This window comes from Balaenoptera ricei, chromosome 20 (genome assembly GCF_028023285.1).
Source record: "Balaenoptera ricei isolate mBalRic1 chromosome 20, mBalRic1.hap2, whole genome shotgun sequence".
Lineage (NCBI taxonomy): Eukaryota > Metazoa > Chordata > Mammalia > Artiodactyla > Balaenopteridae > Balaenoptera > Balaenoptera ricei.
Window position 1 is genome coordinate 8890468 of NC_082658.1, and position 26504 is coordinate 8916971.

The window sequence follows — 26504 nt, forward strand, 5'->3', positions numbered from 1 at the left end:
CCTGAATGGCCGCTCCGGCCTGCATGTGTGGACCCCAGCTTCCCAGGGGCCCCTCGAAGTGCTGGGTGGGGCAAGAAGGGCCAGATCACTCTCCCTGGGGAGTAGCGCCCTCCCTGGCCCAGGGTTTCAGAGGCGGGGCTGAGGGAGGAGTCTCCCTTTCCCGGTGAGGGATGGGGGGTCGTTGCCCTCTTTCTGGCTCCTGGGGAGGGCTTGCGCCTCCCCAGACTCTTAAAGGGCATGCAGTGAAACCTTGGCTGTGGCTGGGTCCCCCGGGTGCCCCAAGGCTGTACCTGGGAACCGGGGGCTGGCCACGTCCACCCTAGATCTCCCTGAGAGCCGTGCCTGGGCCCCTTGTCCCAGCCGGGCCAGGCGTGTCGGGACAGCAGTGGAGACTGCCCGGGCTGGGGATCACTCCCAGCGAGCGTGGTTACCAGGAAGACCTGGGAAGGGGCAAGCTGGCAGGCCGCCTCGGGCTTGTCCTGCAGATCAGTCTGATCTGATCTGCATCCTGGGGCTTTCACAGCCCTCCCCTGGACTGTGCCTTCTGTTTCCACCAGGATCGGGGCCCAGCGGGAGAATAATGCTTCTGTAACCCAAGCCACTTGGAAGTGGGTTAAATCCAGCCCCTGTCATCTTCCAGCCTAAGGACTAGGCTAATCAACCCGGAGGGATGTGGAGGGTGGTTTGCAAAACTCACTAATGAGCACGTGACTTTGACTCTAGCTACAGGGTCCAACGTGTGTGTTGAAGGACAGGTGGTGGGTTTTTGTGCAGAGGTGACCCGGTGTAGACACCGTGGGGACACCAGGTGGTGGAATAACAGCCGAGTACACACAGTGGCGACAGCATGGGACTGGAGGGGAGGAGGTGGTGGGTTTCTCATCAATGTTAGGCGCCTGAGGTGTGGTCAACAGACCCTCAGCAACGGGGAGTGGGTCATCCTGGTGGCAGCGCCTTCCTGGTAGCTGGGGATTGACACTCTAGCCGCCAAGCCTGTGCTTTATTTTTTAAAGGAAAGCTTTCTCAGATATGCTATGTCTCTCTTCTTTGTCTTTTGCCTTTATTTATTTGGTTGTTCACTTTGTTCATTACTTGTTACCAAACAGTGTGAGCAGGAAATTAAAAGGACAAATTATCCAATCCCATCGGTTACAACATTGCTTTCTGTGTTCCCTTTAGTACTTGTTTCCACACGCACAGGACGGCATCGTTTGATTTAACTATCAAAGGTATATGTTTTTTTTTTTTCACAGAGTTGCGTATTCTCTGTACAAATCGTTTTTAACTCTGCACTTTTCACTTGAAATCAGATCTCACGCATGGATTCCCTGATCACAGTTTGAACGGCTCTTCAGAGAGGATGGTCCCGAATTTACTTAGCCATCCTCTCACCAGAGCTCTTAAACGTTCTGCTGACGTTGGCGCTCTTCCTTGGTGATGTGCACCCACGACCCTGAACGGAGTGTTCCTGCTGTGCTGAGCGGCAGATGTTACAGTAGCCGTGCTTAGAGCTGTGAGACATGAGCTGGCTGGATACTGGAAATTTTTGCTGGCAATTAATTTAATAAAATATTGCCCGTGATGATTCCCTTTTCCAGCATTCCTGGGGTTGCTCCAAAAACCAAATAAGTGTTCTTAACACAGCATTTTATTAAGAGGTTTAATGAACAGAAAATGCCATTTGCCCTGATTATCAGCCTGCTTAGAGCCACTGAGAAGTCCCAGGGTTTACTTGCCCTTTAAAAGATGCACCCGTTGCCCACGGTCTGTGATTCCTCTCTGTGACTGGCGCGTAATGCCAGCGGCTCCCCCCCCCCCCCCACCGCCCTGCCTCTCCTTCTCTCCCTCTCTGCTTTGGCCCCTCCGGGATGTTCATGCACCCTAGGAGGTGTCTCTTTGCTTCCTTGGGCCAGCCTGAATGTCCTAGTCCTGGCGATGGGCCACCTGCCCCCAGGTGACCAGCCACCTCTCCTGGAGATCATTCGTTCTGCTGCCGGGTTACCTGGGCAGTGGTTTCTTCTGGAATCTCCAGGCTTCCCAGGCCAGTCAACAGTGCTGCCTGAACGGCCGACCCTCCATGGCCGCTATTTTGTTTCTCTCACCTCCCATCTTCCCTCCCAGGGCCTCCGCCCCTCAGTCCCTAATTGCACCTCTCTCTATGTATTAATATATCCTTGCATTATAATCTCACGACCGTCGACAGGTTGAGTGAAACACGTGTACCTCTTTGGTGACTTGGTGCCCATTAAACAGAAGGGCTTGAAGACTGATGCAGCCTTTCCCGTATTCTGGGGCGTGCCCTTGCGGCTCCGTTTGCTGTTGTCAGCTATTTCTGATCTCTAAGCATCCTGCACCGTATCCACGATTTCCCCCTTGGTCCATTGGCCCTACTTTGTCAGGCTGCTCATCTTTCTCACCTGTGCAATTTGTTCATGGCGTGTGAACCGGGGTCTAACCAGGAAACAGAAACCACTCCAGGATTTAGAACAGAAGGACTCAAGTGTGCAGATGATAGAAAAGCCAAATCAAGCAAAAGGAGGCAGCCGGGGTTGGGTGGGGGTTATACAGCTCTTTGAAGGTATGAATGGGATTGTTTGTTAAGGGTGAGAAAAGAAGTAACAACAAATTATAAAATTTAAACAACGGGCAAATTTCATAAGCATTCCCAAATCCAGAAAAATAACAATGTTTTTTATCAATCAACTACTTGTCCTATCTCCAAAGTAATTTTTTTCCCTACATCTTTTTGGCTGCATATTGTTTGGATCACTTCTTTATATGATGACTATGTAATATCATTTTCTGTTGAGTGAATAGAAAGTTAATTCATCTTCCTGGTTAATCAGAATTTAATTTTTACTTTTGGTAGTTGGGATGCATGAAAAAGGGTGGCTTAACTCAAGAGTTTGTGGTACTGCTGCTGTTTTTCACCCTACAAACACAAGAATTCTGATAAATTCCATTTTATGTGATTCCCATCCAGAAAGAAATAGACAAGTATGGGGCATTTGTAACTGTATGTGATGCATTATTGCATTTCCTTCTGACCAGAGATACTTCCTGTTTTGAGTCGACATTGAAGAGAATTGAATTCTCTGCTTACAACTTTATGTCTGGTGATTGGAATAATTTCCCATAGACCAGCTTCTGGCTCCATACGTTTCAAATCTTGCTCTCCCCCACTGCCCACGTTTTTCCGGCACCAGGTACTGCAGGACACGTTCGTATCTTATCCCTTCAGATTCTGCACAGTAGACAGATTTGGGAAAGTACACGGAAGGAGTACTCCTGGCCTTGCACATTGGGGCGACGAGTAGTCACTTAACTATGCATGGAAATAACTGTGAACTATGTAAATAAAACCCAACTAAATTCAAGCTTAATATCTTTCCAATTCAACTTTTCCTTAGCAGGAGCCCCCAAATGCCAACAATCCCTCCACTGGTACCTTACACAGGAGAAAGGGTGATGGGCAGGAACTCAGAAGAAAGGGACAGCAATCTTAACTGATTGGGGTTAAACTATCTTCTGTTTTGCAAGTTTTACAAAAATGCTATGGCCCTTCTCAGTGCCTTGAAAGGGATGCACATGAGCCAAGGGCCCTGGTGCTTGAGGTTCCTTAGCTTCCCGGGGACAACCAGAGATGAGCCTGGGGGAGCCACTACCGCACGCCACCACCCGCAATCAGAGGATCAGAGAGAGGAAGGCGTGTTATCAGAATCCAGGGACCAGGGTCACCTGACGGGAGGCTGGACAAAGGCCAGCCTGGTGGGAGCTGCAGCTGCAGAATAGACAGAAACTGCTGCTGGAAAAACCTTCCAAGGCAGAAAGCGGGGGAGAGATCTACCCTGGTTCTCCCTGGCTCCCACCTTCCAGTCTCCTCCCATAGGTTGAATCCAGCCAAAAGGCTACAGACGTGGGGACCTGGAGACCTCAGCCTGCAGAGGCCAGCTCTTCTGCCACTAAAGAGAGCCTGGGAAGGGCGAGGGATGCGGGGTACACTTATGCTTAAAATTGTTCATTGTTTATCTGAAATTCAGATTTACCTGAGTGTTGTGTGTTTTAGACGGCAATGTCTTTTATGGGAGTTGGACCCAGAGTCCAGACGCCCAACTGGTGAACCTTCAAGGGAAGGGCTCTGTGGGTCCTTGGTCAGCACTGATGCCGCGTGATGGACTTGGCCGTCTGGTGGTGCCGTTGCCTGCCGGGCAGAGCCCTCCACATGCAGGAGCTGCTGGCACTTCCCCGGCCTGAGAGGGGGATACCAGTGCTGGCTCCCCCCGGCCTCAGGAGAAGGGGGAAGACTGTGGTCCTGGGGGCAGCCAGAGAGACAGGAGGCTCCCGGCCGAGGTCCTTTCTGGAGGGACTCTCATGATTTTTAAGAAAAAATTGAGAATTGATTCCATTCTGTAGATAAGCTCCTGTCATTATTGAAAATGGGTATTTGTGCACGAGTTTGCACAGCGCCCCTTCCTGCAAAGCTCCCTTTTGAGAAAATGGTGGCTTTCTGACTGGGAAGGGCTGTCCAGCACCACTCATTGCTGGCACAAGAGCAGAAGGGTGTGTGTGTGTGTGTGTGTGTGTGCGCACGTGTGTGCGCACGGGGCCAAGTCACCCTCCACTGGAGACCGCCTGCTTCCTGTTCTGCCCCCCTCCTTGGGTTAAGATGTCTGGGCTGTGTGAGACCCCAGGAGGGTTGGGGACGGCCACCCTGATTATGGGTGGGGACGGTGGCTCTGCGACTCCGGTAGGAGAGGATGCTGGTGCGTGGGTTCCCCATCATTAACGTAATAATAACAATACACTACCTCCGGAGTCTAGTTAGATTCTCAGTGCCCGTTTAACCTTGTATCTTACGATACCAGGATCTATCATAAAAATTTGGCTGAAAGGGAAAAACAAAAGGTCTTCCCAGTAACTGTATCCTTCTCTCTCTTATCCAGGCTCCCCAAATTATATGCCCAGGGGAACTCCCATGACCTGGGTATCCAGGCTCCTAGACGCGGGGCCAGCACTGGTCTGCCAGGCTCCTGTGCCTGGTGGGGCCGCACCTGGCCCGTCTGTGGCGAAGGGGCAGGGAGGGCACGGGGCTGTTAACCTGGAGGGGGGCCCCGCCATCAGGCTGCAGTGGTGGCTCCCCACCCCGAATGCTGGTTCTACCAGGAGACGCTCCGCAGGGCATCCGAGGTCTCCTCCCCCTGCCCAGCATCCTCCCCTTTCTCTCCAGGACCAAGGAGCCCCATCTCTGTGTCTGGCCATCTTCTTTCCTATTTGAAATGCTGCCTTTTCCTTCTCTGTGGGACACCAGCCAGCAGTGAGTCCCCACTCCCTTCTCCTGTCTTTTGCTTCATCTCATCTGAAGTGTGTTTTAATCTCGTGGCCTCCACGTGGGAAACCTGACTGGTGTTTGTCACTGGCCTGTAGTTCATGAACATTTGTGAAATGGCCTTTGCCCTGGCCTAGGTGAGCCCAGACACCAGTTGGGGAGTTTCTGGTGTGGCCAGGTGTGGGAGGGCACCGGGATTCTGAGTCCCCCCCAAATCCTGACTGTTTTCTCTGGATCGCGGAAACTGCCCCCCGCCTCGCCCCCCGTCTTCCTCTGATGTGCCGTCCATCCTGGAGGCTGGGAGGGTTTTCAACTTCCCTTAGTTGGGAGGGAGTCAAATAAGACTCCTGGTAACCTTTCTTGGGGTAGCAGTGTCCTGGCTACAACATGCAAGGTGCCTTGGTTATAACTTACATTTCGTCTAATGCATTAGCACGGGGCAGCCAAGCTTTGTTAATTTCCGATTGTAGATCCCTGGGTCCAGGCTGGTGTATGTGGCTGGCGTATAATAATAATAATAATAATAATTTATATTAGTATATAATATATAATATGCTAATAATGATAATATCTACTGTGTGTTCATTTTGTGCCAGGCACTGTGCTGAGTGCCTACCATGTGTGACCTCGTTTAGTCTTAGTCACCTGTGAGTAATCCCCATCTCTGTCCCCATTCTGCAGATGGGGAAGCTGAGGCTTGGAAAGGGGAGGTTGTTTCCTGGGGCCTGCAGTGAGCACCTGCCAAGGTCTGGATTCGAACCCTGTTCATCTGACTGCAGGCTTTCCTGCCTCCTTGGCCTCTGAGAACTCAAATAATTTGGTCTGGGATGTTGCCAGAGAGCTAAACTTCAAATCATCTCCTCTCTTTCCGAGTATGTTTTATTTAAAAATCACATAAAAATAACTCAGTTCTCAACTGGAAGGACTGAGCCTTTAGATGTCTTGGAGGCTTTTCTGGCCACCTCTTCGCTGGTCTCGGACACAGGCCTCAGTAGTTAGGTCCAAGGAACTGAATTGCAGCTGCTCTTGTTCTGGGGTTTCTCCTAGGGCTGCGGTGGAGGCGGCCCTGGGCGGGACGCTGGTTGGAGCGCGGGAACCCCGGGCGGCTGCTTCCCATTCTTTATTAAGGGAGCAAGCTTGGCGTCTTCTCTGTGCCAGGGGCTGCCTGGCACCAGCTGCACGTTTTGGGAAATCTGAAAAATAAACAGTGTAAATAAAACATAACTCCACCGGAGAAATCTGAAACAGATGCTGTTTTCCTCATTACCATGTCTCCACCCTGACCATGGGTTTGGTTCTTGGGGATCAGATGCCTGGGGTTGGGGTTTAACCTGAACAGACCCTCTTCATTTTTATCTTTGTCCAGAAGCCAGAGGCGGGGGCGAGGGTGGGCGCCCAGCTGGCCTGGGGGGACGCGCGGCCGGAAGTGACTAGATCCCCAGGAATGTGTGGCCGATCCTTCTCCATTCCTTGCCATGCTGTTTCCATACTGGGGATTCACTGGATTTATGGGCTCAGCTGTCGCTCATTGGTGCCACTTTCAGCCCAGACAGCTGACCTCTAAGTAGCTCATCGTGTGCATGTGTGGCGTCGGGGGACAGATGTTGAGAGTTCTCATGTATCATTGTATGCAGTGCAGATCCCACTTAGGCGTGTGGAGGGAGGTCACAGCCATGGCGGAAGTGAGGCTGGAGCTGGGGCCGGGGATACCCACACTCACTCCTCTGCCCTCTCAACAGCCCTGAGACCCGTGCCTGTCCCCACCTCCCTCTCCTCCCCAGCCCTGGGCAGCCCCACTAGAGCCACTCTGGACCTGCCCTCTCCTGGTCTTAAGGGGCGGTCAGTTCTGGGAGCTGGAGGCTGGGCCCTCCTGCCCCCCGCAGGTCTGAGGCTGTGGTCCATCCAGCCTGTCTGTCTGGCAGGACCAGCCTGGAATCACCATTCTGATTGGACTTTTGAGGAAGGATGGAGCGTTCATCACTCAGCAGGGGGACAGACTTCTCATCAGTGTCAAGGGGGCGCTGGGGAAGGATGCTCGCATCTCTGCCGTGTGAGGCCGCTGATAGTCAGGGTTCGTCAGAGCAACAGAGCCAATAGGGGAGAGAGAGGGAGAGAGTTATCATGAGGAATTGGCTCATGAAATTATGGAAGCCGCTGGTGGATTCAGTCCAAGTCTGAGGACTGAGAACCAGGGGAGCTGGTGCTCAGTCCTGGGACAGAAGATGGGTGCCCCAGCTCACATGGTCAGGCAGACAATTCTCCCTTCCTCTGCCTTTTGTACTGTTCAGGCCCTCCAGGGATTAGAAGATGCCCACCCACACTGGGGAGGTGACCTGCTTTACCCAGCCCACCAATCAAACGTTCATCTGATCCAGAAACACCCTCACAGACAGGGCCAGATGTAGTGTTTAGCCAAATATCTGGGCACCCCATGATCCAGTTAAACTGACACGTACAGTCAACCATCATGGTCCCCGTCGTGGCTGGGGTGGGGCTGGGGGCTTTGTAGGAGACTCGACAACTTCAGGGCTTCTGAACCTCTCTTCCCTCATCTGTGAAATGGGGGTGGTGACACCTGCTTCGTGGGATGGTCACGTGGGAATGGATGTCAAGCCCGTGGTTGTCATGGAGCCTTGGCATTGGAAGTGGCTGTGAGAGCCCCGTGTCCACCTGGCCCTCCTTCAAGGGTCAGCTTGCCACCCCCCTTCCTGGCCCCCTGTCTCCTCGAAGCCTCGCCAGTCACCCCAGGCCCCGGTGTTCACCCCCCCATCAGAACTGCATGTCACGTGCATCTCTTGCAGTGTTATTTACATGGTGGGTGAGTTCAGCTAAAACTGGGGCCGTCTTGGCGTCCTCCCCAGCCCAGAAAGAGGCCAGGGCTTAGCGGCAGGTATCTGTCAATACCAGGCCCTGAAGGACAGACCTCTCCCGTCTTGTCAGCTGTTGAGTCATCCTGCAGATGTGGAGAGTGCGTGTGCCCCGGGGGAGCTGGGCCGGAAGACCAGGTCTGTAGGCTGCCCTGCTCAGGGCTCTGGAACCTTTTGAAACAAAGCTGACTGCATTCACTCCTGGTTGGTCATAGTTTAAGGGTGGGTTTGTGGAATGAATGAAGGCGTGAATAATCTCTCTGGAGGACTGCAGGGGAGGAGCCAGCCCATCTGACCCCGGCATTCTGGGTGCATGTTGGATGGCAGAGGCTGCAGGCGGGTGCAACCTGGGCCCCTCCGGCTCTGCAGGCTCTTCTCCACTGTGTCTCGCTGTCCGTGGGGAAGGCCTTCGCTGGGCCAACGTGGGTGTCCCTGCCGTCCTCTGTAGGACGGCCTGGTCATCCAGGCAGCAGACCCTAGAGCACCGTGACCTGGCAGTGATGGGGCGGCCGCCTGCCACTCCCTCTTAGAAAACTCTTGAAGTCTGGCTGGCTTAGCACCTCAGCAAATCTGCTCGAGTTGGGACTTGCCTGCCCTGAGCCTCCCCAAGGACTGAATGCTGGGCCGAGGGGTGCGTGTGGAGAGGCACGAGGCCGCGTTAATCTGGGGCTCTGTTCTTGCTCCGTCCTGGGGGGCGGGGGAGAGAACAGCTTGTCCTCCATGCTCCCCAATCCAGCCCGGCTTCCTCCATGTTACAGACCCTGGGACAGGGAAACCCCAATTCCCAACAAGGTAGATGCAGGTTATACCGGGGCTGGCCCGCGCCTGACCTGTGCCAGCACCTCTCCATCGCGCAGACAGTCCCGGCAGCCCAGCACGCAGGAGCCAAGCCCAGGTTTTGGAGTTTGAGGGACTTGTCTTTATCCTGGGCTCAACTCCTCATAGCTGTGTGGCTTCAGACAAGTGACTCAACCCCACTGAGACCTGGCTGTCTTATCTGCAAAATGGAGTACTGAGGGTTAGGTGGGAGAACGTGTGTAAAGGCTTTGACCCAGTGCCTGGCGCGCATCCGGACGGCGGCGGCTGTTAGCTGCAGGTGGCTGCCGGGGCCAGGCGTTACCTGGGAGGACTGGGGCCTCTGGCCCCACAGGGGACGGGTTTCTGGTTCTGGAGCCCCTGGCAGGAGCGGAGGTGAGAATACGCCCAGTGTTAACCTTCCCCCAGTGGCCTTGGGTGACCTTTGCCCTCTGCCCCTGTCTTTAGGAGTCGCGCGGACCTCCAGCGGCCGTCTCCGGAAGCTTGGCGACCCGACTGGCCCGGGTAAGTGCCTAGGTCAGCCTTGGCCCCCTTGGTTTGTCTGGGGCAGGAGTTACTGCTCACATGCTCCAAAGAGACTCTCCCAACCACGGCCCGGCCTGGGTGGGCAGGGGGTGGAGGGGGTGTGGAGCTCCGCCTCTCAACCTTGGTGCTTCGGGGGCGGGGTCTGTGCGGCTTCTCCCCACCAGCGGCTCCGGCCTCCCAGACCCCCGGCGTGGCCAGCATGGGAGCCTGCCTTGTGTCATTGTTGTCACGTCCAGCAGCCAGGCCCAGGGGCTGTGCCTGATCCGTGGTCTCTTGTCAGAGGACATTGGGGCCCAGAGGTGAAGGAGCTCGCCTCCCCTAGGAGGTGGGAGAAGTGTGTTGAGGACCTGCTGGGTGTCAGACCCCAGGCTGGACCGACAGAGGGACATAACAGCGACGTAGCAGCTGTTCTACAGGAGGGGATGTGCCCACCCGGAGCCCACGCCCCACCTTGTAGACCAACCCTGTCCAGTAGAACTTTCTGTGTCAGTGGAAGTGTTCCCTATCTGCATCGTCCAGTACGTTAGCGACTGTCCACACGTGACTATTGAGCACCTGAAGTATACATTGTCTGTTATTTATTCATTCATTTGCATAGAATTGTTTAACTAATTTATTTTTTATTAATTCCCACTTAATATCTACTTGTGGCTAGTGGTTATGAAATTAGACAATCCGAGCCCATGCTGGCTCTCTGGGACCCCAGAATTCTGAACCCGAATGCCCCTGGGGGCCAGCCCGACCTCTCTCCAAGTCTGTCCTCCAGAGGCAACCCCCGCCAGTGGGCTGGGCACCCTCAGGCCCGTGTGGTGGCCGATGGCGGCTCTTTGCTGGGAGTGGCGGGGTGGGGGGCACGTGAGGTGACATGTGATGTGGAGGCTGGACGTCCACATGAGTGTGTAGGAGGCCCTTGCGGTACAGGACGGGCCGGGTGTGGGAAGGGAAGGGTGACGCCGGCTGGAGGCCTTGGGGTGGTGAGTGATTCACGTCCGTGGTTAAGCGAGAGCTCCGCCCCCTGCAGACACGTTGGGCTGCTGACCACTGGGCTTCCCGGCTGCTGCTCTGTTCCTGGAAGCCTTTCTCGGAGCCCCTGGCCTCTGCCGCTGTCTGCCTCTCCGTGTCCCTCCCTTTCAGCCGCTGGGCTGCATCTCCAGGCCCCTCGGCGTGATGGGCTGGGGGAGACGCCTGCGCTCCAGGAATGAGGTCTCAGGAGGCCGGGCGCCCGGGGCTGCAAGAACGCAGCCTCCCTCTGGCCATTACTTCCCTGTGCTCAGAGAGGCCAGTTCTGTGCCATCAGCACTTGGCAGCCATGACCACGGCTCTGCTTGGAAGCCTAAGGCATAATTTGCCCAAGCGCAAAGCCGTGATCTGGGTTTCGCATGGGACCGCCTGCTGACACACGAAACCCACTCTCTGGGGGCCTCTGCGGGCTCCGGCCCAGACACCCCTCCTCATCTTCCTGCCTCCCTTTTCCAACCCCTGCCTCCCTGCGGCCAAGACCTTGGTCCAGGCAGGCTTCTTTCCTGGACCCCCAGTCCCTCTGACCTCACAGAATGCCCCCATTCGGAGCTGCCGTCCCCCTCCCCTCCTCCCAGCCTGACCTCTGTCCCGTCCTCTGCCTGAGCTCCTGTGTCTGGACCCTGCACCCCGTCTCCTCCCCAGAAGGCCAAGGGCCCTCGTCGTGGTGTTTCCTCCTTTATTTCAGGTTTTCACGAGGCTGGGTTTGGGACTGGGCCAGAAATGGCCGTTTCTGCCATGAGCCACAGTCTGTCAGCTCAGACTACACCCACGGTCACCCTTTGACCAGCTCACTCACTTTCTGGCCTTTTTTTTTTTTTTTTCCCCAAAAAATAGAATTGTTAGACATATAAAAAAATGTGAAGAATATAATAAGATACCTGTACACCCACCATCCCGCTTAAGAAATAAGGTGTTACAGGTGCAGCCCAGGAGCTTGGGTGACCCTGTTCCGGCCGAGGTGAGCAGCCGTCTGAATTTAGAACTGCTCGCTGCCGGGTGTGTCTGCGCCGCGCGCTGTGTGTCTGCAGACGACACGCCGTCTGCTCCTGACCCCGGCAGCATCGCATCACGTGTCCGAGGGGAGTCAGCTGCTGCCCTTTGCTTTTTCACGAGACGGGACGACCGAGATGTATCCACGCAGCTCCGTGTAGCTTAGTTCATTTGCTCTGACCGCGGGCAGGCGGGGGTTCCTCTGCGTAGGGGGGCAGAGTTTTCGCCCGCTCGGCCTGTTGCTGGAGGCCCATGAAGCTTTCCTGTCTTACAGACACTGCTGGACCCACTGTCATGGGTCCCGGGCCTGTGTGTGTTCCCCTGGGCAGATTGCCTGGGCTCTGGGACGCTTGCTCCGGGCCCTCCCAAGTGGCCTTCCTCTTTGCTCTCTCACCCTCACCCCCTTTCTGTGCTATGAGCAGCCACCCTGGGCGCTGCTGGCCGACCTTTGCCCTGGTTCCCACGGCACCCATGGCATTTCCCCTGCATCTGCTTCCTCACCTCCTTGCTGCCCTGCCCAGCCCAGCCCGTCTGTCCCCTGGCTGGGATCCCTGGGGCCTTCTCCTTCTGCCCTGACATCTGGTGTGTGGCCGGGTCCCGCTTTACATCCTTCAAGTACCTCTGGGGGTGGTGGCCTGAGCTCCAGTGCCACCCTCATCCCTTGAGTGATGGGTTCAACAGTGCCGAACCGCAGCCCTGCCACCAATTCATATTTGCTCAGAACCTCAGAAAGTGACTTTATTTGGACATAGGGCTTTTACAGGTTAGTTAAAGGCCTGGAGATGAGGTCATACTGGGTTAGGGTGGCCCTAAATCCAATGGCTGGGGTCCTTAGAAGAAGAGAGACACAGAGGAGGCCACGTGAGGACAGAGGCAGAGATTGGAGTTTTGCAGCCACATGCCACGGGATGCCTGGGGCCACCAGAAGCCAGAGAGGCAAGGAGGGATTTTCCCCAGAACCTCTGGAGGGACCACGGCCCTGCTGACACCTTGATTTTGGATTTCTGCCTCTAGAACTGTGAGAAAATCGATTTCTTGTTATTTTAAGCCCCTCTGTTTGTGGTGATTTGTTACAGTAGCCGCAGGAAGCTAGGGCCCCTTCCCTCTGTGATCGACACCCCACCCACGCAAGGAGCTCCCTGGTACGCTGCTGTCTGGGCTGTGTCCCTGCCCTTATGGGGGGTGCCCAACGTGAGGCCCTGGCGGGTGTCCCCGTGTCCCCCTTCCCCACCCCCGCCTTCGGTCCCGGCTCACACACCCCTTCCTTAGGGAGGGGCCCTGCTCCAGGCCCGGCTAGGGCCCCACCCCAGTGTCCTGTCACTCAGCTGTACCTATTGTCATCCCCGTGGACAATAGGCGCTGGAGGAGGGGTAGGGCCCCTCCAGCTCGTTGCCCACCCTTTCTCCAGGGCAGCACAGAAGAGCCGCTCGCTCTGTCACTGAGGGAGGGAAGGGAGTGTCCTTTGTGGAGGAGCTGGTCCGCCAGAAGGAAGAGGAAGAGGCCGCCAGAGTTTTGGCCGCTGTGCACCTGACACCCGGGCCCCCGCAGGCATCCCCAGCTGTTACTCCTCCCCATCCCCCGACACCCCCCCCTCCTCCACTTCTCTCATGTTTCAGCCTCGCCATCCACCCAGGCACTCAAGTGACAAGTCTCAGTGTCGTCCTTGACCTCTGCCCCACCCCAGCCCCCCCAGGTCAACAGGTGGCCAAGGTCTTGTCGACTCACCATCCCCCCAGATGGCCCTTGGACGGGCCACCCGTGATCTTGGCCGTGTCTCGGTCAGGCCTCTGTGTCTCCCCTCACCCCCACCCTTTCTCCCCACCAGAGGCTCCTCCTCCGTGTCCAGCGGGTGTTTGGGGGCTTTACTCAGTCCCGCCGGTGTGCCTGGGCCTGGGTGATAGGATCCACCCACGGGATTCTTTAAACCAGACCTGGCTGTGGTCCTCTGACTAAAAGAACCCTTGCTTCCCTTCTCCTCATAGGATAAGCGGTAAACCCAGCATGAGGCTTCCCTCCCCTGTCTAGCCTCTCACCCCTGCTCTCCCCTCCCTGCCCGGAAGGGTCACAGCTCTGGAAGCCATTCTCTTTCCAGGGTAATTTGACCCAGCCTGTCAATCCCGTTAGCAGGTGGGTGGCGGGGATTCCTCTATCCTCCCCACCCCGTAGGGCTGGGTGCTCTTATGGCACATGGCAGGCAGCCAGTAAATATTGTTGAATTGAACTTGATAGGAGAAGCTGGGGGGGATTGGCCAAAAAACAAGTTTAAAATAAAAATATCAGTCTTCTTTTGCCTTGGTTGAGAAGTAGATTTTCTCTTTGTTTGCCTTCTGGGGAAGGAATTTATGGAGAACTCCATGTCTCCAGGGAGGACGAGGAGGAGAGGCAGACGGGTCCAACAGGGCAGCCAGTAGGCACAGTGGCTATTTACATTTAAGTTATTTTTTTTAACACAAATTAAAAACTCAGTTCCTCCGTAGCACTGGCCCCACTGTAGGCTCTCAGCAGCCTCACATGGCTGCCATATTGAACGCGGCAGATACACGGCATTTACATCAACGCAGAAAGTTCTGTTGGGCAGGACTGGTCTGGATTAGTCTACACACTGGATCTTCAGATTCACTGTTCATCCAGAGAGCCTTTATTGGGTGCCACTGAGCAGACAGAATGTTGGGATCCCAGTGGAAAGTGAAAGACACCAGCTCTTCGGGGCGTTTTCGTGTATTCTGGAGAGTTTAAACACAGGGCCCTTGGGGCAGACTCTATCAAGGACCCTGGTCTCCACGCCCCTGGATCCTCCTTGCTCTGTACAGGCAGCTGGGGGCCTTTAGGAATAAAGCGCCAGCTCCCAGCTCCGGCAGGGCTGCAGCCAAGGATTGATGGCTGAGCGTGAGGGCCCTTAGCGGTGGAATTTGGCCCTGTCTGGGCTGCCTCTCTCCATTGTCTAGATTTCCTTCCACACTGACCTGGAAGAACTCCCAAAGCAACAGGCCGGCCCAGGCTGTTTGCACCAGTAAACCCTGCAGCAGTCCCCAGGGCAGAGAGTAGCTGGATCGTATTTATTTAGGAACAGCCGAAACTTGAGGCGCAATAAAAAGTGGAGAGAAGATTCCGGAGAGGAATGCAGCAGGCCCTGGGCCCGGAATTTGTCTTGCTCTGGAAGGCTGCTGGCGGCCAGACTGGGGCCGGCCCTGGAGGGTCTCGGCCGGCTGCCTGCTTTGCTGGCAGGTACAGTAGCAGTGACTGCAGGAGGGTCAGCGGGAGGGGGTCTGGGGGATGGAGCTTCTTTATTTTTAACTCAGGGAAGCAAACTCTGTGGTTGAATCTGGAGATGAGCAGGAAATGAACGGAAAAGTCTTTTTTTTAAAAGTGAGCGGTTGGCATTCCCTATAGCTTGGAGCTAACTATGGAGGATTTGCAAGTACCTGAATGAGGGGAGGGGGAGGGGGAGAGGTGGCAGAGAATCTGAGCCCAAAGCCTCAGAAAGTGTTTTCAGCTGAATCCCTCTTCCCCCGCCTCCTCACAGGCCCCTCCCCAGAATGTATCCCAGGAACAAGGTTGTGCCCCTCTTGTCAACCCCTTCCTGAGGTCTCTGCTGCCTGTGTCAGATTCACCTGGAGCGCTTGCCCCCTTTCCGCATGGCTGGGCCAGCCCAGGCCTCCTGGCTTGTGATGGGAGTTCAGGGGTCACTAGGATTGCCTCTTTTTTGTCCCCTCCCAGCCGTGGAAAGGGGCATAGCAGTGTCTTTAAAGATAAAGCAGGCCTCCCTCTTCCTCCTTACCCTGCACTGGGCCCCTCGCTGGTGATGGTGACGTCAGAAAGAACGTGGCTGGGAATATGCAGATCACAGGTACAGGTCTGTGGGGGTCAAGGGTAGAGATACTGCCTTTAGAACTGTCTGGAAGGGGCTGCTGGGCAACGGTCCCCATCCCAGGACGTGGGCAGGCTCCGGTGGCTGGGAGCTGGGGCTTGCTGGCTGGCACAAGCAGAGTTCCCCAGAACTGTGGCCCCGGGGGCGGGTCCTGCCTCCCCAGGGCATAAGGCGTTGGTCAATTTGGGGATGTGCTGAGTTCAAAAGCCAGCCCCCTCACTGGGGCTGCTCACTGGTTTACTATGCTAATATGCTTGGTGAAATCAAAGACCAGGACAAAGTTTTTCATAACCACAGAGCCCTGTCGTGTTCTGCTAGAAGGAGAAGCCACGTGGGGAGCCCTGACCTGGCCAGTTGCCCCCTGAGTGGCCGGTGCTGAGGCCAGGACTCAGTGAGCAGTGGGGGTCGGCTGCCCCCTTCTCGCACTGCCTGGCCTCACCCCACCTCTGCGCCTGGCCTCTTCTCGGCTCATGACTAACACAGCCCCGTCGGAGCCAATCGGTGCTGCCAGGTTTTCGGTTTCAAATTATCCCCCGCTTGGGCCAGAATGCTTGGAGTTTTAGGCATGATTGGGGAATGGACACTGAGCCAGACTATGCCAGGGAAAAACCGAGGGTCAAGCTGTGCTCAGCAGCTGCACCAGCCGCAGCGACAAAATCCACAGCGTGTGCAGCCGGCACCTGAAGCAGGTGGTCAGGATGGCTGAGGCCACGGCTGGGCTCCTCGTCTTGGTCCAGCCGTCCTCCCCGCTGGCCCGGTCTGCCGCCTCGTGGGGCCTTCCTGGGCCTGCTCACCGCAGCGGGAATTGGTGTCGAAGAGTGCCCTGTGGCATTAAAGGGGTTTCTTTTTTCATACGTCTTCTGTAGTTTCTAAATCTAATACAATGAACATATAGTACGTTTATAATCAGAGAAAAACAATAAGGAATATTTTTTTCAAAATCAGAAAGGAGATTAAACAAATCAAAAAACCTCCAAGATTCCCATTGTTCTAACTTAATTGTTGGTGGTTGGCTTAATGTAATGTGTTAGAATGAAACATAATCACCAGAAAACATCGTACAGGGAGCCCTGGCTCTTAAGTCTGTCTGTGGTGTCTGTTTGAGTGTTCTGTGGCTGATGTAACAAATTACCACAAACTTGGGGGCTTAAATCAACAGAAATTTATTCTCTCACAGTTCTGGAGGCCGGAAGTCTGAAATCCAAGTCTCGGCAGGGCCGGGCTCCTGGGGAGCTCTAGGGGAGAAGCTGTTCCCTGCCTGCTCCAGCTTCTGCGGGCTGCCAGGCTTCCTGGGCTTGTGGCCGCATCACTCCGCTCTTCAAGGCCAGCCTCTTCACGTCTCTCTCCGCTCCGTCTGTACATCCCCTTCTCTCTCTGTCTCTCTCTCTGTCAGATCTCCCTCTGCCCCCCTCTATGTGAGTACACGTGATGGCACTTAGGACCCTCCCAACCCCCTGATTCAGGATAATCTCCCGTCTCAAGATCCTTCACTTAATCCCACCTGCAACGACTTTTTCTCCAAATAAGGTCCCGTTTACAGGATCCAGGGATTAGGGTGTGAGATCTTTGGGGCCATTGTTCAGCCTACCACAGTGCCCACCTTCCGTCACTGGGCAGGCGGCCACCTTTGGAGCTGTCCTCCAGACTCTGCTGGGGGTGGGGTGTTGCTATTTGGTGTCTCCCAGAAGGTGTCACCCCCCCAACCCCCAAGAAGATGCCCTTGCTAGCTAGGAGACTGCATTTGGGATCCTGCCCTGGGCAGGAGGGGACGGGGACTTTGTGACATCCAGCAGAGAAGTGTGCATGGCCCTCTTGTGTTGACATGTGGCTCATGTGGCCCTGTAGGGCAGGATTGTAAACTCAGAGGTCACCTGGAGGAGGGGCTGGCAGGTAATGAAAATGAGTGACGGGGCGTGGGGACCACAGCAATCCAGAAAACGCGGTTTCATCTGAAGAGGGTAGCACCCTTCGAGGCAGCCCCTTGGGCCAGGCAGGAAGGCTCATTCCCTGTGGCTATATGCCCTCCCTTTTCCGAGAGAAGAGGAAAATCTGGAGTTCTCGGTGAAATTGCTCGTTTTCAACATGGGCACGAATACACATTTTCTTTAGACAGGGTCAGTTAGGCATACAAAACCTGCTTCTGTGTCTTGGGCAGAGGGCTGCCAGTCTGAACCCTTGCGGTGAACGAAGCTTAAAGGGCAGAGGGGCTGCCCCCCAGCCCTCGCTCTGACCACGTGCTGTCCCCCTCCACCCCCGAGTTGCCAGCTGAGCAGTCCCGGGACCCCAGGTGAATAGCAGGGAGCAGTGCTGGGCCCCCAGCCTGGCCAGGCCCCGTGTCCCCTCCCAGAGAGGCGCTGAGTCTGGGGAAATCGGTGGTGAGAAGCTGCGCTCCCTCCCAGGGGACAGCTGGAGACTCACTGACTCATGAGTGAGTGGTAGGACTCTTCCAGGAAGTCTCCATCCCGCGCTCCCCTCTCGGCCGGGGTGGGACGGCCAGCTGCCTCTGTCTCCGCAGGCAGACGGGACACCCGGGCGTCTGCAGGGGTGACTTCTCCGGGGCTCATCCCAGGCAGGTGTTCCTGAACCTTCCCTCGGCCCCTGCCTGGGGCGCGACTGCCCCTCCTTCCGGCCGGGTCAGGGTGGGAGTGAAGGGCCGGCAGAGGTGGAGGGTAGGGAAGGCGGTCAGGCAGGAACCAGGATTTTCAAACGCTCCAACCAAAGGAAATCGCAGCATCGCGGGCCGGGGGAAATGAAAGACTCTGGAAGTCTCCAGGAATTTGATTCTGTGAGCTGGTTTCCAAGAGGCTAAGTTAAGCTTCTCCAAGTGGATATTAAAAAGGAGCAGCGAGACGAGCCCGGGCGGAGGGGCTGGAGGGGGTGGAGAGAAGGCACCGGAAGCCGCCGCACGCCGCACCTCTGGAGCCACCGCACAAAGCCCCGCCGGCCGGTCCTCGGCCCGGAGGACCCTGGGGACCGCAGGAGCCTTTCAAGGCCCACGTCCGGCCCTTGCTCCCGCCTCTTCTTTTATTTCTCTCCTTCGCTGCCTTTCCCCTCCCGATTCCAAGAGACAATGCTACTTCAGTTTGGAGCACAAACATATGATCAGCACATGGAAATGTGGTAATTTGGATGCATTCGTGATTGCAACAGATTGAAGAAATTAGACCAGACAAAGAGTGTTTTTGGAGGAGGAGGAGAGGAGGCAGAAAGAGGGAGGGCGACGGGGTGAGAAAGGGGAGGACGCCTCTGGAAAGGGGGACGCCGGGACTCCCGCCTGCTGCTAAATATATCCGTAGTGATGGAGAGAGACCGGATCACAGGTAGGCAAGCGGCCCTCCTCCCCCGGCTGCCCCTTCCCCTTAACTCACAGCTTTCTTTATGCTTTGGGAAATAAGCACCCGAGGGTCACTTTGACTCATTTTTGTGGACATATTTCTTTTCCTCTTGACTGTTCTGAGGTCCTGGGACGTAATGTTCCAAAAGTGAAGCTTCGCTAAATTGGGCTTTTATTTAAACTCGGCTCTCCGTCCCCTCACTGTTTCTCTTTCATTTCCCAATGTGCCACTTTTGCATCTTAAGACGGCCCTGAATGCTGAGACTGTGGGCGCCGAAGTCTGGGAAAGGGTGGGGGGTCCTGCTTCTGGCGCTGGGGTCCGGGGTGGTGGCACCGGGATGCCGACTGTGGTTTGTTTGTCCACTGTGTGGTTTGTTTGCTGCCAGCCAAAGTCCGTCTTCAAGGCCGCCTTGGTCTCCTCCCTGAAATAGCATTTCGGTGCCTTCCCGGGTGTTGATTACAGGGCCGGGAACTCCCGGTGCCCAGACAAGATGTGCAAATGCGTGTGTGTGTGTGTGTGTGTGTGTGTGTGCACGTGCGCGTATGCACACGTACAGCGGAGAGAGCTTATTCTATTCTGCCAGAAGCTTGGGGGAGTTGACCAAGGTGACTCCCCCTTGGAGGTGCTGGTGTCATTCGGGTCCTGTACTCACCTGGGCACCGTGGACAGAGAGGGAGTAGCGATGATCATCCACGGTTGGATGGGATGATTTAGGACAGAAAGATCAGAGCTGTGGGCTCCACTCAGATTCTAGGGCAGAATCACTGATCAGAACATCAGAATGTCACGTTGGGGCAAGGAGTGAGGGCAGATGGCTGGTCCTTGGGCTGGAGGGAACTTCCAGGTCCCTGGATCCGTCCCCGCACCCTGTGTGGGATCCAGGCCAAGTGGGTCACTTTGGAGCGGGCTCAGACCCATCGGAGCAAGAACCAAGCAGTGGAGAGAAAAGAGGCCGCCCCTCCTAAGTCACCCCAGTTAGAAGCCCCTCTTTCTCCGGCTTGGCGTCCTGTGTCAGCATCTGACATCATCACGAATAATTCCCATTCATTACGGGGCCTGCTGCTTACGGCACACCCCTCAAGCCAGGTGCTGGGGTACACTGTGCAGGCCTGAGACGTCCTGGGGCATCAGCCTCTGGGCTTCAGGTGCTCCAAGATGACCCCTGGGTCAAAGTGAGGATAAGAATGTCGCTCCCCGAGTGCCACTGGCTTGGTCTGTTGTTTGCCGCTGTGTGCGTTGCAGGGGGGGCTCCCCAAGAGGCCAGAGGGAAGGAAGGCGCATGTCAGTGGCTCCTCTGAACACAGCCCCTTGCCTGCTGCTCCAGGGCAGATCAGATCCCAATGTGATGTCAGGGCTGATGGGGCAGCCACGAGCAGGGGAGCAGCTGGCGGGGTGCGTGTGTGCGCGTGCACATCTGTGCTGCAGGGCACACAAGTGGGCACCGCGACTGACCACAGGAGGTGGGGCAGCCACGGAGACCGGCGGAAGGCACGGCTGGTGGAACCGCATCTCACGTGTGTTTGAGCTCAGTGATGCGGGCCAGCTGGGGTGCACGGGGCGCGAGCCAGGGCGCCTTGCTCTCCGGCTGGCAAGGGCTGCAGGCTGTGGGACCAGGGAGGATGGTTACTCCATTGGCCTGGCTGCCAGGGGCCTCCGGCCCAGCCCTCATTTAACAGATGACCAAGCCAAGGCCCAGCTGGGTGACCACCAGGGGACCAGAGAGCCAGGGCACAGAGGCTGGGAGGGGGTCCTTGGGGAATCAGAAGCGGTGGCAGCGTCTTGGAACCTCCTGGGCTAAGCAAACTTGAGGAGCTTTTCATGAGCTGAACGGACAGTCCGCTTTGCGCCTTTATAACAGTGTTGAGCACCACGCCCTCCACCGAGGACAGCACAACGAGGGGTGAAGTAGGGACCTTCTCCCAGGATGTGCCTGAGGAAAAATTGGTGCTTTCTGTGAAATCCTCATTTGGACGCATTTTCATTAAAAAATACTTACTTCTTTCAAAGCTCGGTTAGAAACTGGTTCCAGAAGAGAGAAGTCCCCAAGCTGTCTCCCCATGTTTCTCAAACCTGGTTAGACCTTGACCTTGGTCTTTACTTGTAACTCAGCGCTGAAGCAGTCCCTGGGGAAGCGAATCCCACCCCGTCCCAGCTGGGACCTCGAGCAAGTCTCGCTCTGCAGCCCTGGGCTCAGTTGCCAACCTGTAAAGGGAGGGAGTTAGATCAGCACAGCCCCCGAGGCCGCGTCCCCACAGCCAGTGGGTGTCTGAGCCTGTTCTGGGGACCCCCGCCGGCTGCGGGCCTGCTTCTCAAGGGCACTGCCCCTTTGTGACACCGTAAGACAGTTGTGGCTGCCTCAGTCCGCACTGGGCGGAGGTGGGGCTGGGGGCCAAGATGCCGAGCGCGTGTGGACGGGGGCCTGTCTGGCCAGACGCCCCACCCGCCAGTTTCCAGAAGTGCCTGTCACAGCCACTGGGCTGGCATTCAAGGCGTGTCTGGCTGACTCTTGGCCGCTGCCCAGCAGCTGTCCAGGAGGGGCTGGTGAGGAGGGGGCTTGGGGCAGGTGAGGGCGGCCTCAGGAGACCTCAGATCTCCCTCCTCCGTCTCTCGCGAGCACCTGGCTCCCACCTGGTTTGGGACGTGGGCCCTGGGTCCTCTTCCGCAGTCAGGCAGCCTCCAGCCCTCTCGAGGCTGCGGCCTTGCCCTGGGAAGATGCCGGAGGGCTCGTCAGCAGGGCGGGGATGAGTCACGGAGCAGTGACTGGCCGCTGAGACACAGGCCGCTCCTTCCAGCCAAGGGTCGGCCTTTTTTCCTTGTTCTGGACTGGCTTTGTGGCTTTTACAAATCAAGCAGTTTTATCTTGTTCCAAGTGCTTGTGTTTCAGCAGGGAGACTCTCCAGGAAGGGAACTTTCCACTGGGGGGCCGTGACTTAGCTCAGCTGGGCCTCGGGGAGGGTGGGAAGGGCCACGCGGTGAGTTGTCTGCAGAGAATGTGGACGTTTCTCCGCTCGGTCAGGAAGGTTGGTGCTGCACCCGGGAGGAGAGAGCTGGCACTGTGCTTGGGGGGGTCCTGTGTCACGGTCATGGGGCGGGCAGGGAGCTGGACAGGCCCCACCGTGGGAGGCGTGCCTCTGCCCTCACTCTGCTCTACCCTCTTGTCTCTGGGTCCCCGGGCATGTCATACTCTTGGCCTGGACGGACGCTGCGGTCATCAGCTTCCTGGACCCTCTTTGCCAGAGCTTCACTCTCCTCGTCTCCAAGATGAGAAGCTTGGCCCGAGGCCCTCCTGGCCCTCTTCCTCTTCCACCTCTGACCGACGAGGGCCTTGGTTTCCCGGGGCTGCTGTAACCAAGTACCACCGCTTGGGGAGCTTACAAGGGCAGCAGTTGGTCCTCTCCCAGCTCTGGAGGCCAGAAGTCCAAATTCAAGGTGTCCGAGGCTTGGTTCCTTCAGGAGGCCCTGAGGGAGCATGCTTTCCAGGCCTCTCTCCTGGCTTCTGGCGGCAGCCGGCACTCCTTGGCGTCCTTGGCTGGTGGAGGCCTCTCTCCAGTCTCTGCCTCTGTTGTCACACAGCCTTCTTCTGTGTCTCAAATCTCCCTCTGCTTCTCTCTTATAAGGACACTTGTTCCTGGATTAAGGGCCCACTCGGATAATCCAGGACGACCAAAATTCTAGAACCTTATCCTAATGACATCTGCAAGACCCTTTTTCCAAATAGGTCCACATCCACAGATTCCAGGTGAACATGAATTTGGAGGGGGGGGGGCACCATTCAACCCACTCCAGTCCCCACGCATCCTGGATGCACAGGATGATTCCATGTCCCAAGATCACTTGCCGTCCCCCACTCTGGCCACTAGCCTTTGCCATTGGGTCCCCTACCCCTGGTGATGTGTGGGAAGCTCAGCCCCATGAGAACTGCAGGAGCCTGCCCACCCCCTTCCAGGCACCTTCTTGCTGGAGTTGCCTCGTGTTCCCCGCTGGTGGGGGTGAGGCCTGGGGCAGGCCCTGGGGACAGAGTGGACCTAGGATGGAGGGCTTTGGTACCTGGGTCAGCCGGCCCGATAAGGGCACCTTCGCCTGGTGCCTTGTAATTTTTTTTCTTTGAGCTCCAAATTGGTCTGTCCAAAACTTTTCCTGATTAGAAGATTTATTTCTATGTAAAGTCCTACTAAGGAATGGCATGACAATCACATTGTTATGCATTAAAGAACCGCCTTCAGTAACATCATAGTGTGAGATTGGGACTGTCCTGAGCCGCTTGTGAGTGGTCACTGCAGCCGTTCTGTACTACAAGGACCTGGGGTGCCTGGGGCTCTGGACTCTTTTTTTAAAAATTGTGGTAAAATGTACACAACATAAAATGTACCTTTTTAAAAAAAAATTTTATTGGAGTATAGTTGATTTACAATGTTGTATTAGTTTCAGGTGTACAGCAAAGTGAATCAGTTATATATATATAACTGATATATATATATCCACTCTTTTTTAGATTCTTTTCCCATATAGGCCATTACAGAGTACTGAGTAGAGTTCCCTGTGCTATACAGTAGGTCCTTATTAGTTATCTATTTTATGTATAGTAGTGTGTATATGTCAATCCCAATCTCTTAATTTATCCTTTCCCCCGTTTCCCCCCTGGTAACCATAAGTTTGTTTTCTACATCTGTGACTCTGTTTCTGTTTTGTAAATAAGTTCATTTGTCCTACTTTTTTAGATTCCACATATAAGCGATATCATATGATATAAAATGTACCTTTTCTATAATTTTTAGGTGTACAGTTCAGTGGCATTAAGTGCGTTCACATAGTTGTGCAACCATCCATCCATCTCCGGAACTTTTTCATCTTCCCAAAGTGAAACTCCATTAAACACTACCTCCTCTTTTCCCCCTCTGACCCGACCCTGGCAAACACCCTTCTGCTTTCTGTCTCTATGAATTTGACTATTCCAGTTTCCTCATATATGCGGAATCATGCAAATTTGTCTTTTTTGTGACTGGCTTATTTCACTTAATGACTTCATGGTTTCTCCATGTTGTGTCAGAGTCTCCTCCTGTTTAAGGCAGAATAATATTCCATTATATGATAGACCACATTTTGTTTATCCATTGATCTATGGGTAGACATTTTGGTTGTTTCCACCTTTTGGCTATTATGAAAATTGCTGCCCTAAACATGTATGTATAGGTATTTGCTTGAATCCTTGCTTTCAAATATTTTGGGTATATACCCAGAAGCAGAATTGCTGGACCGTATGGTAGTTCTATGTTTAATTTTGGGGGGAACCACCGTACTGCTTGTCACTGCAACTATACCATTTTACATTCCCACCAGCAGTGGCCATGGGTTCTAATTTCTCCACATCGTTCTCAACACATGTTATTTTCTGTTATTTTTTTTAATATATATATAACAGCCGTTCTAATAAGTGTGAGGTGGTGTCTCATTGCAGTTTTGATTTGCGTTTCCCTAATGATTAGTGATGTTGAGTATTTCCCATGTGCCTGTTGGCATCTATATGTCTTCTTTGGAGAAATGTCTATTCAAGTCCTTTGTCAATTTTTAAATTGGGTTTTTGTGTGTGTGTGTGATTGAGTTGTAGAAGTTTTTTTAAACATATTCTGGATATTAATTCCTCATCAGACATATGATTTCGAAATATTTTCTCCCATTCCGTGTGTTTCCTTTTCATTCTGTTGTGAGTCTCCTTTGATGCACAAAAGTTTTGCACTTTGATGAAGCTCAATTTATCTATTTTTTCTTTTAGTGCCTGTGCTTTTAGTATCACACCCAACGTCACAAAGCTTTTCCCCTATGTTTCTTTCTAAGAGTTTTACAGTTTTAGCTCTTGCATTTAGGCCTTTGATCCATTTTGAGTTAACTTTTGTACATGGTGTGAGATTAGGCTCCAAGTTCTCGTCCTGGGCTCTTGATTTTTTTATTTCACCCCCAGGCTGGCTTCACTGGGTGGGGTGGCAGGAAGTAGGGAAATCCTGGGTTGGGCTGGCCTTGACCATCCCCTCAGGTTGGCCAGGGAGCCTCAGCTCCGGCCCTGGGCATGGCTGGACAAGTGCTCTGCCCGGGGCAGCCCAGGCCTGTGTCCTTCTGGACTGACGAGGAAGCCAGCCTGGGGTCTCCTGGCATCCACTCTCAGGTGGGCCTCCTATTCTCAGTGGTTTCACTGCCCGGCCTGCATGTGAGACTGGCTGTCTGTGTGTCAGTGTCTGTTGGTCTGTCCCCATGCTCCATCTCAGGAAGCCTCCTCCAGCCCCATTCTCCCTCTTTGCTTCTGCGATCCCAGACTCTGTCTGCCTCCTGCTCGGAGCTGGTCATCCCCATTGTCTCCCTTCCCATCCGGGCACAAACCTCTGTCCGGAAGCTACCACCTAAACCGCCTTGCCCAAAGTCCCCTGGACCACCATCCCGCCTTCACCGCCCTCATGTCAATTCTGCTCTCCTTGGGCTGGGCGCGGGGTGGGGGTGGGACCCAACGGAGAAACTGGGGAGATTTCCTCTTAACCAGAGGCCCATGTTTGGAGACTGTTTTGGGCCCCAGGCCTTGTATGAACTCAGGACAGATAGCAACGCAGATTTCATCTCCTGGAGGCCCCTCTCTGCCTGCGGGCTTGGGACCTGCCTTAGATCTTCTGATCTTCCCTCCCTCTTTTTTTTTTCTTTTCTCTCTTTCTTTTTTCTTTTTAAGGTATGTACGTATGTATGTATTTATTTATTTTTGGCTGCGTTGGGTCTTCATTGCTGTGAGCGGGGGCTACTCTTCGTTGCGGTGCGCGGGCTTCTCATTGCGGTGGCTTCTCTCGTTGAGGAGCACGGGCTCTAGGTGCGCGGGCTTCAGTAGTTGCTGTGCGTGGGCTCAGTAGTTGTGGCGTGCAGGCTTAGTTGCTCCACGGCATGTGGGATCTTCCTGGACCAGGGATCGAACCCGTGTGCCCTGCATTGGCAGGGGGATTCTTAACAACTGCGCCACCAGGGAAGTCCCTTTTTTTTTTTTTTCTTTTTAGCAAATGAGGAAACTCTGACTTGAGCAAAGCTGAATAAACGAAACAACACACCCCTTGGAAATTAGCAAAGAGGCACCAGCTCTGAAACTTTTCTATGAAAAGTTGAGAATGCTTTTGGGCTGGGCCTGTCTGCTGGAGCAGGTGGGTGTGAAGAGCCGCCCAGCTCTCCGTGGCAGGAGCCCACACGCCCAGAGCCCGTTCCTCTGCATGGTCCCGATTCTCCCTCCCACCAGCGAGTGTGAACAATCAGTGACCTCTATCTCTGTCCTCCGCTTTGAGTTCACCTCAGGTCGTGATGTCTCCGGGTGGCTGTTCGCAGGACCACTAGACACCTGTTGTCCCAATTATCTGGCAAATATTTATTGAGGTCGTACTACGTGCAGCCATGTCCTAGGTTCTTGACCTACAGTGAGGAGGAGCCAGTCCCTGCTCCTTTGGGGCTGGCAGTCTGAACTAGATGTCAGACAGCTAACCAATAAACACATCAATTGATGACTTTAGATGAAGAAGCAAAGAACAGGTGATGTGATGTGATTGTTAGTAGGTGTGTGTGTATGTGGGTGTGTATTAATGGACACCTTCCTTGAGGGGGTGACATTGAGCTGAAACTTACGTGGCCAGAAGGACCTGACAGGTCAAGATCCAGAGGAAGGACATTCAGGCAAAGGGAACAGCAAGTGCAAAGGCCCTGAGGTTAGAACATCACGGAGGTGCAAGTGGCTGGACTGCATTGTT

At 54.8% G+C, this 26504-nt stretch overlaps 1 protein-coding gene across 4 annotated transcripts in view; it reads left to right on the plus strand.

Moving 5' to 3' along the window:
• SEPTIN9 (septin 9) overlaps window positions 1-26504 on the plus strand; it is a 195344-nt gene that overhangs the window by 37346 nt on the left and 131494 nt on the right. For 2 of the 4 annotated variants that reach the window (XM_059908647.1, XM_059908648.1), the window contains exon 2: window positions 9457-9513. The exons of 1 other annotated variant lie outside the window; for it this stretch is intronic. In XM_059908647.1, the coding sequence (XP_059764630.1) occupies window positions 9457-9513 (57 nt within the window). Of the gene's footprint in view, window positions 1-9456; window positions 9514-18627; window positions 18733-26504 lie in introns of those variants that run through there. One more of the 4 variants, XM_059908651.1, reaches the window with a different exon arrangement.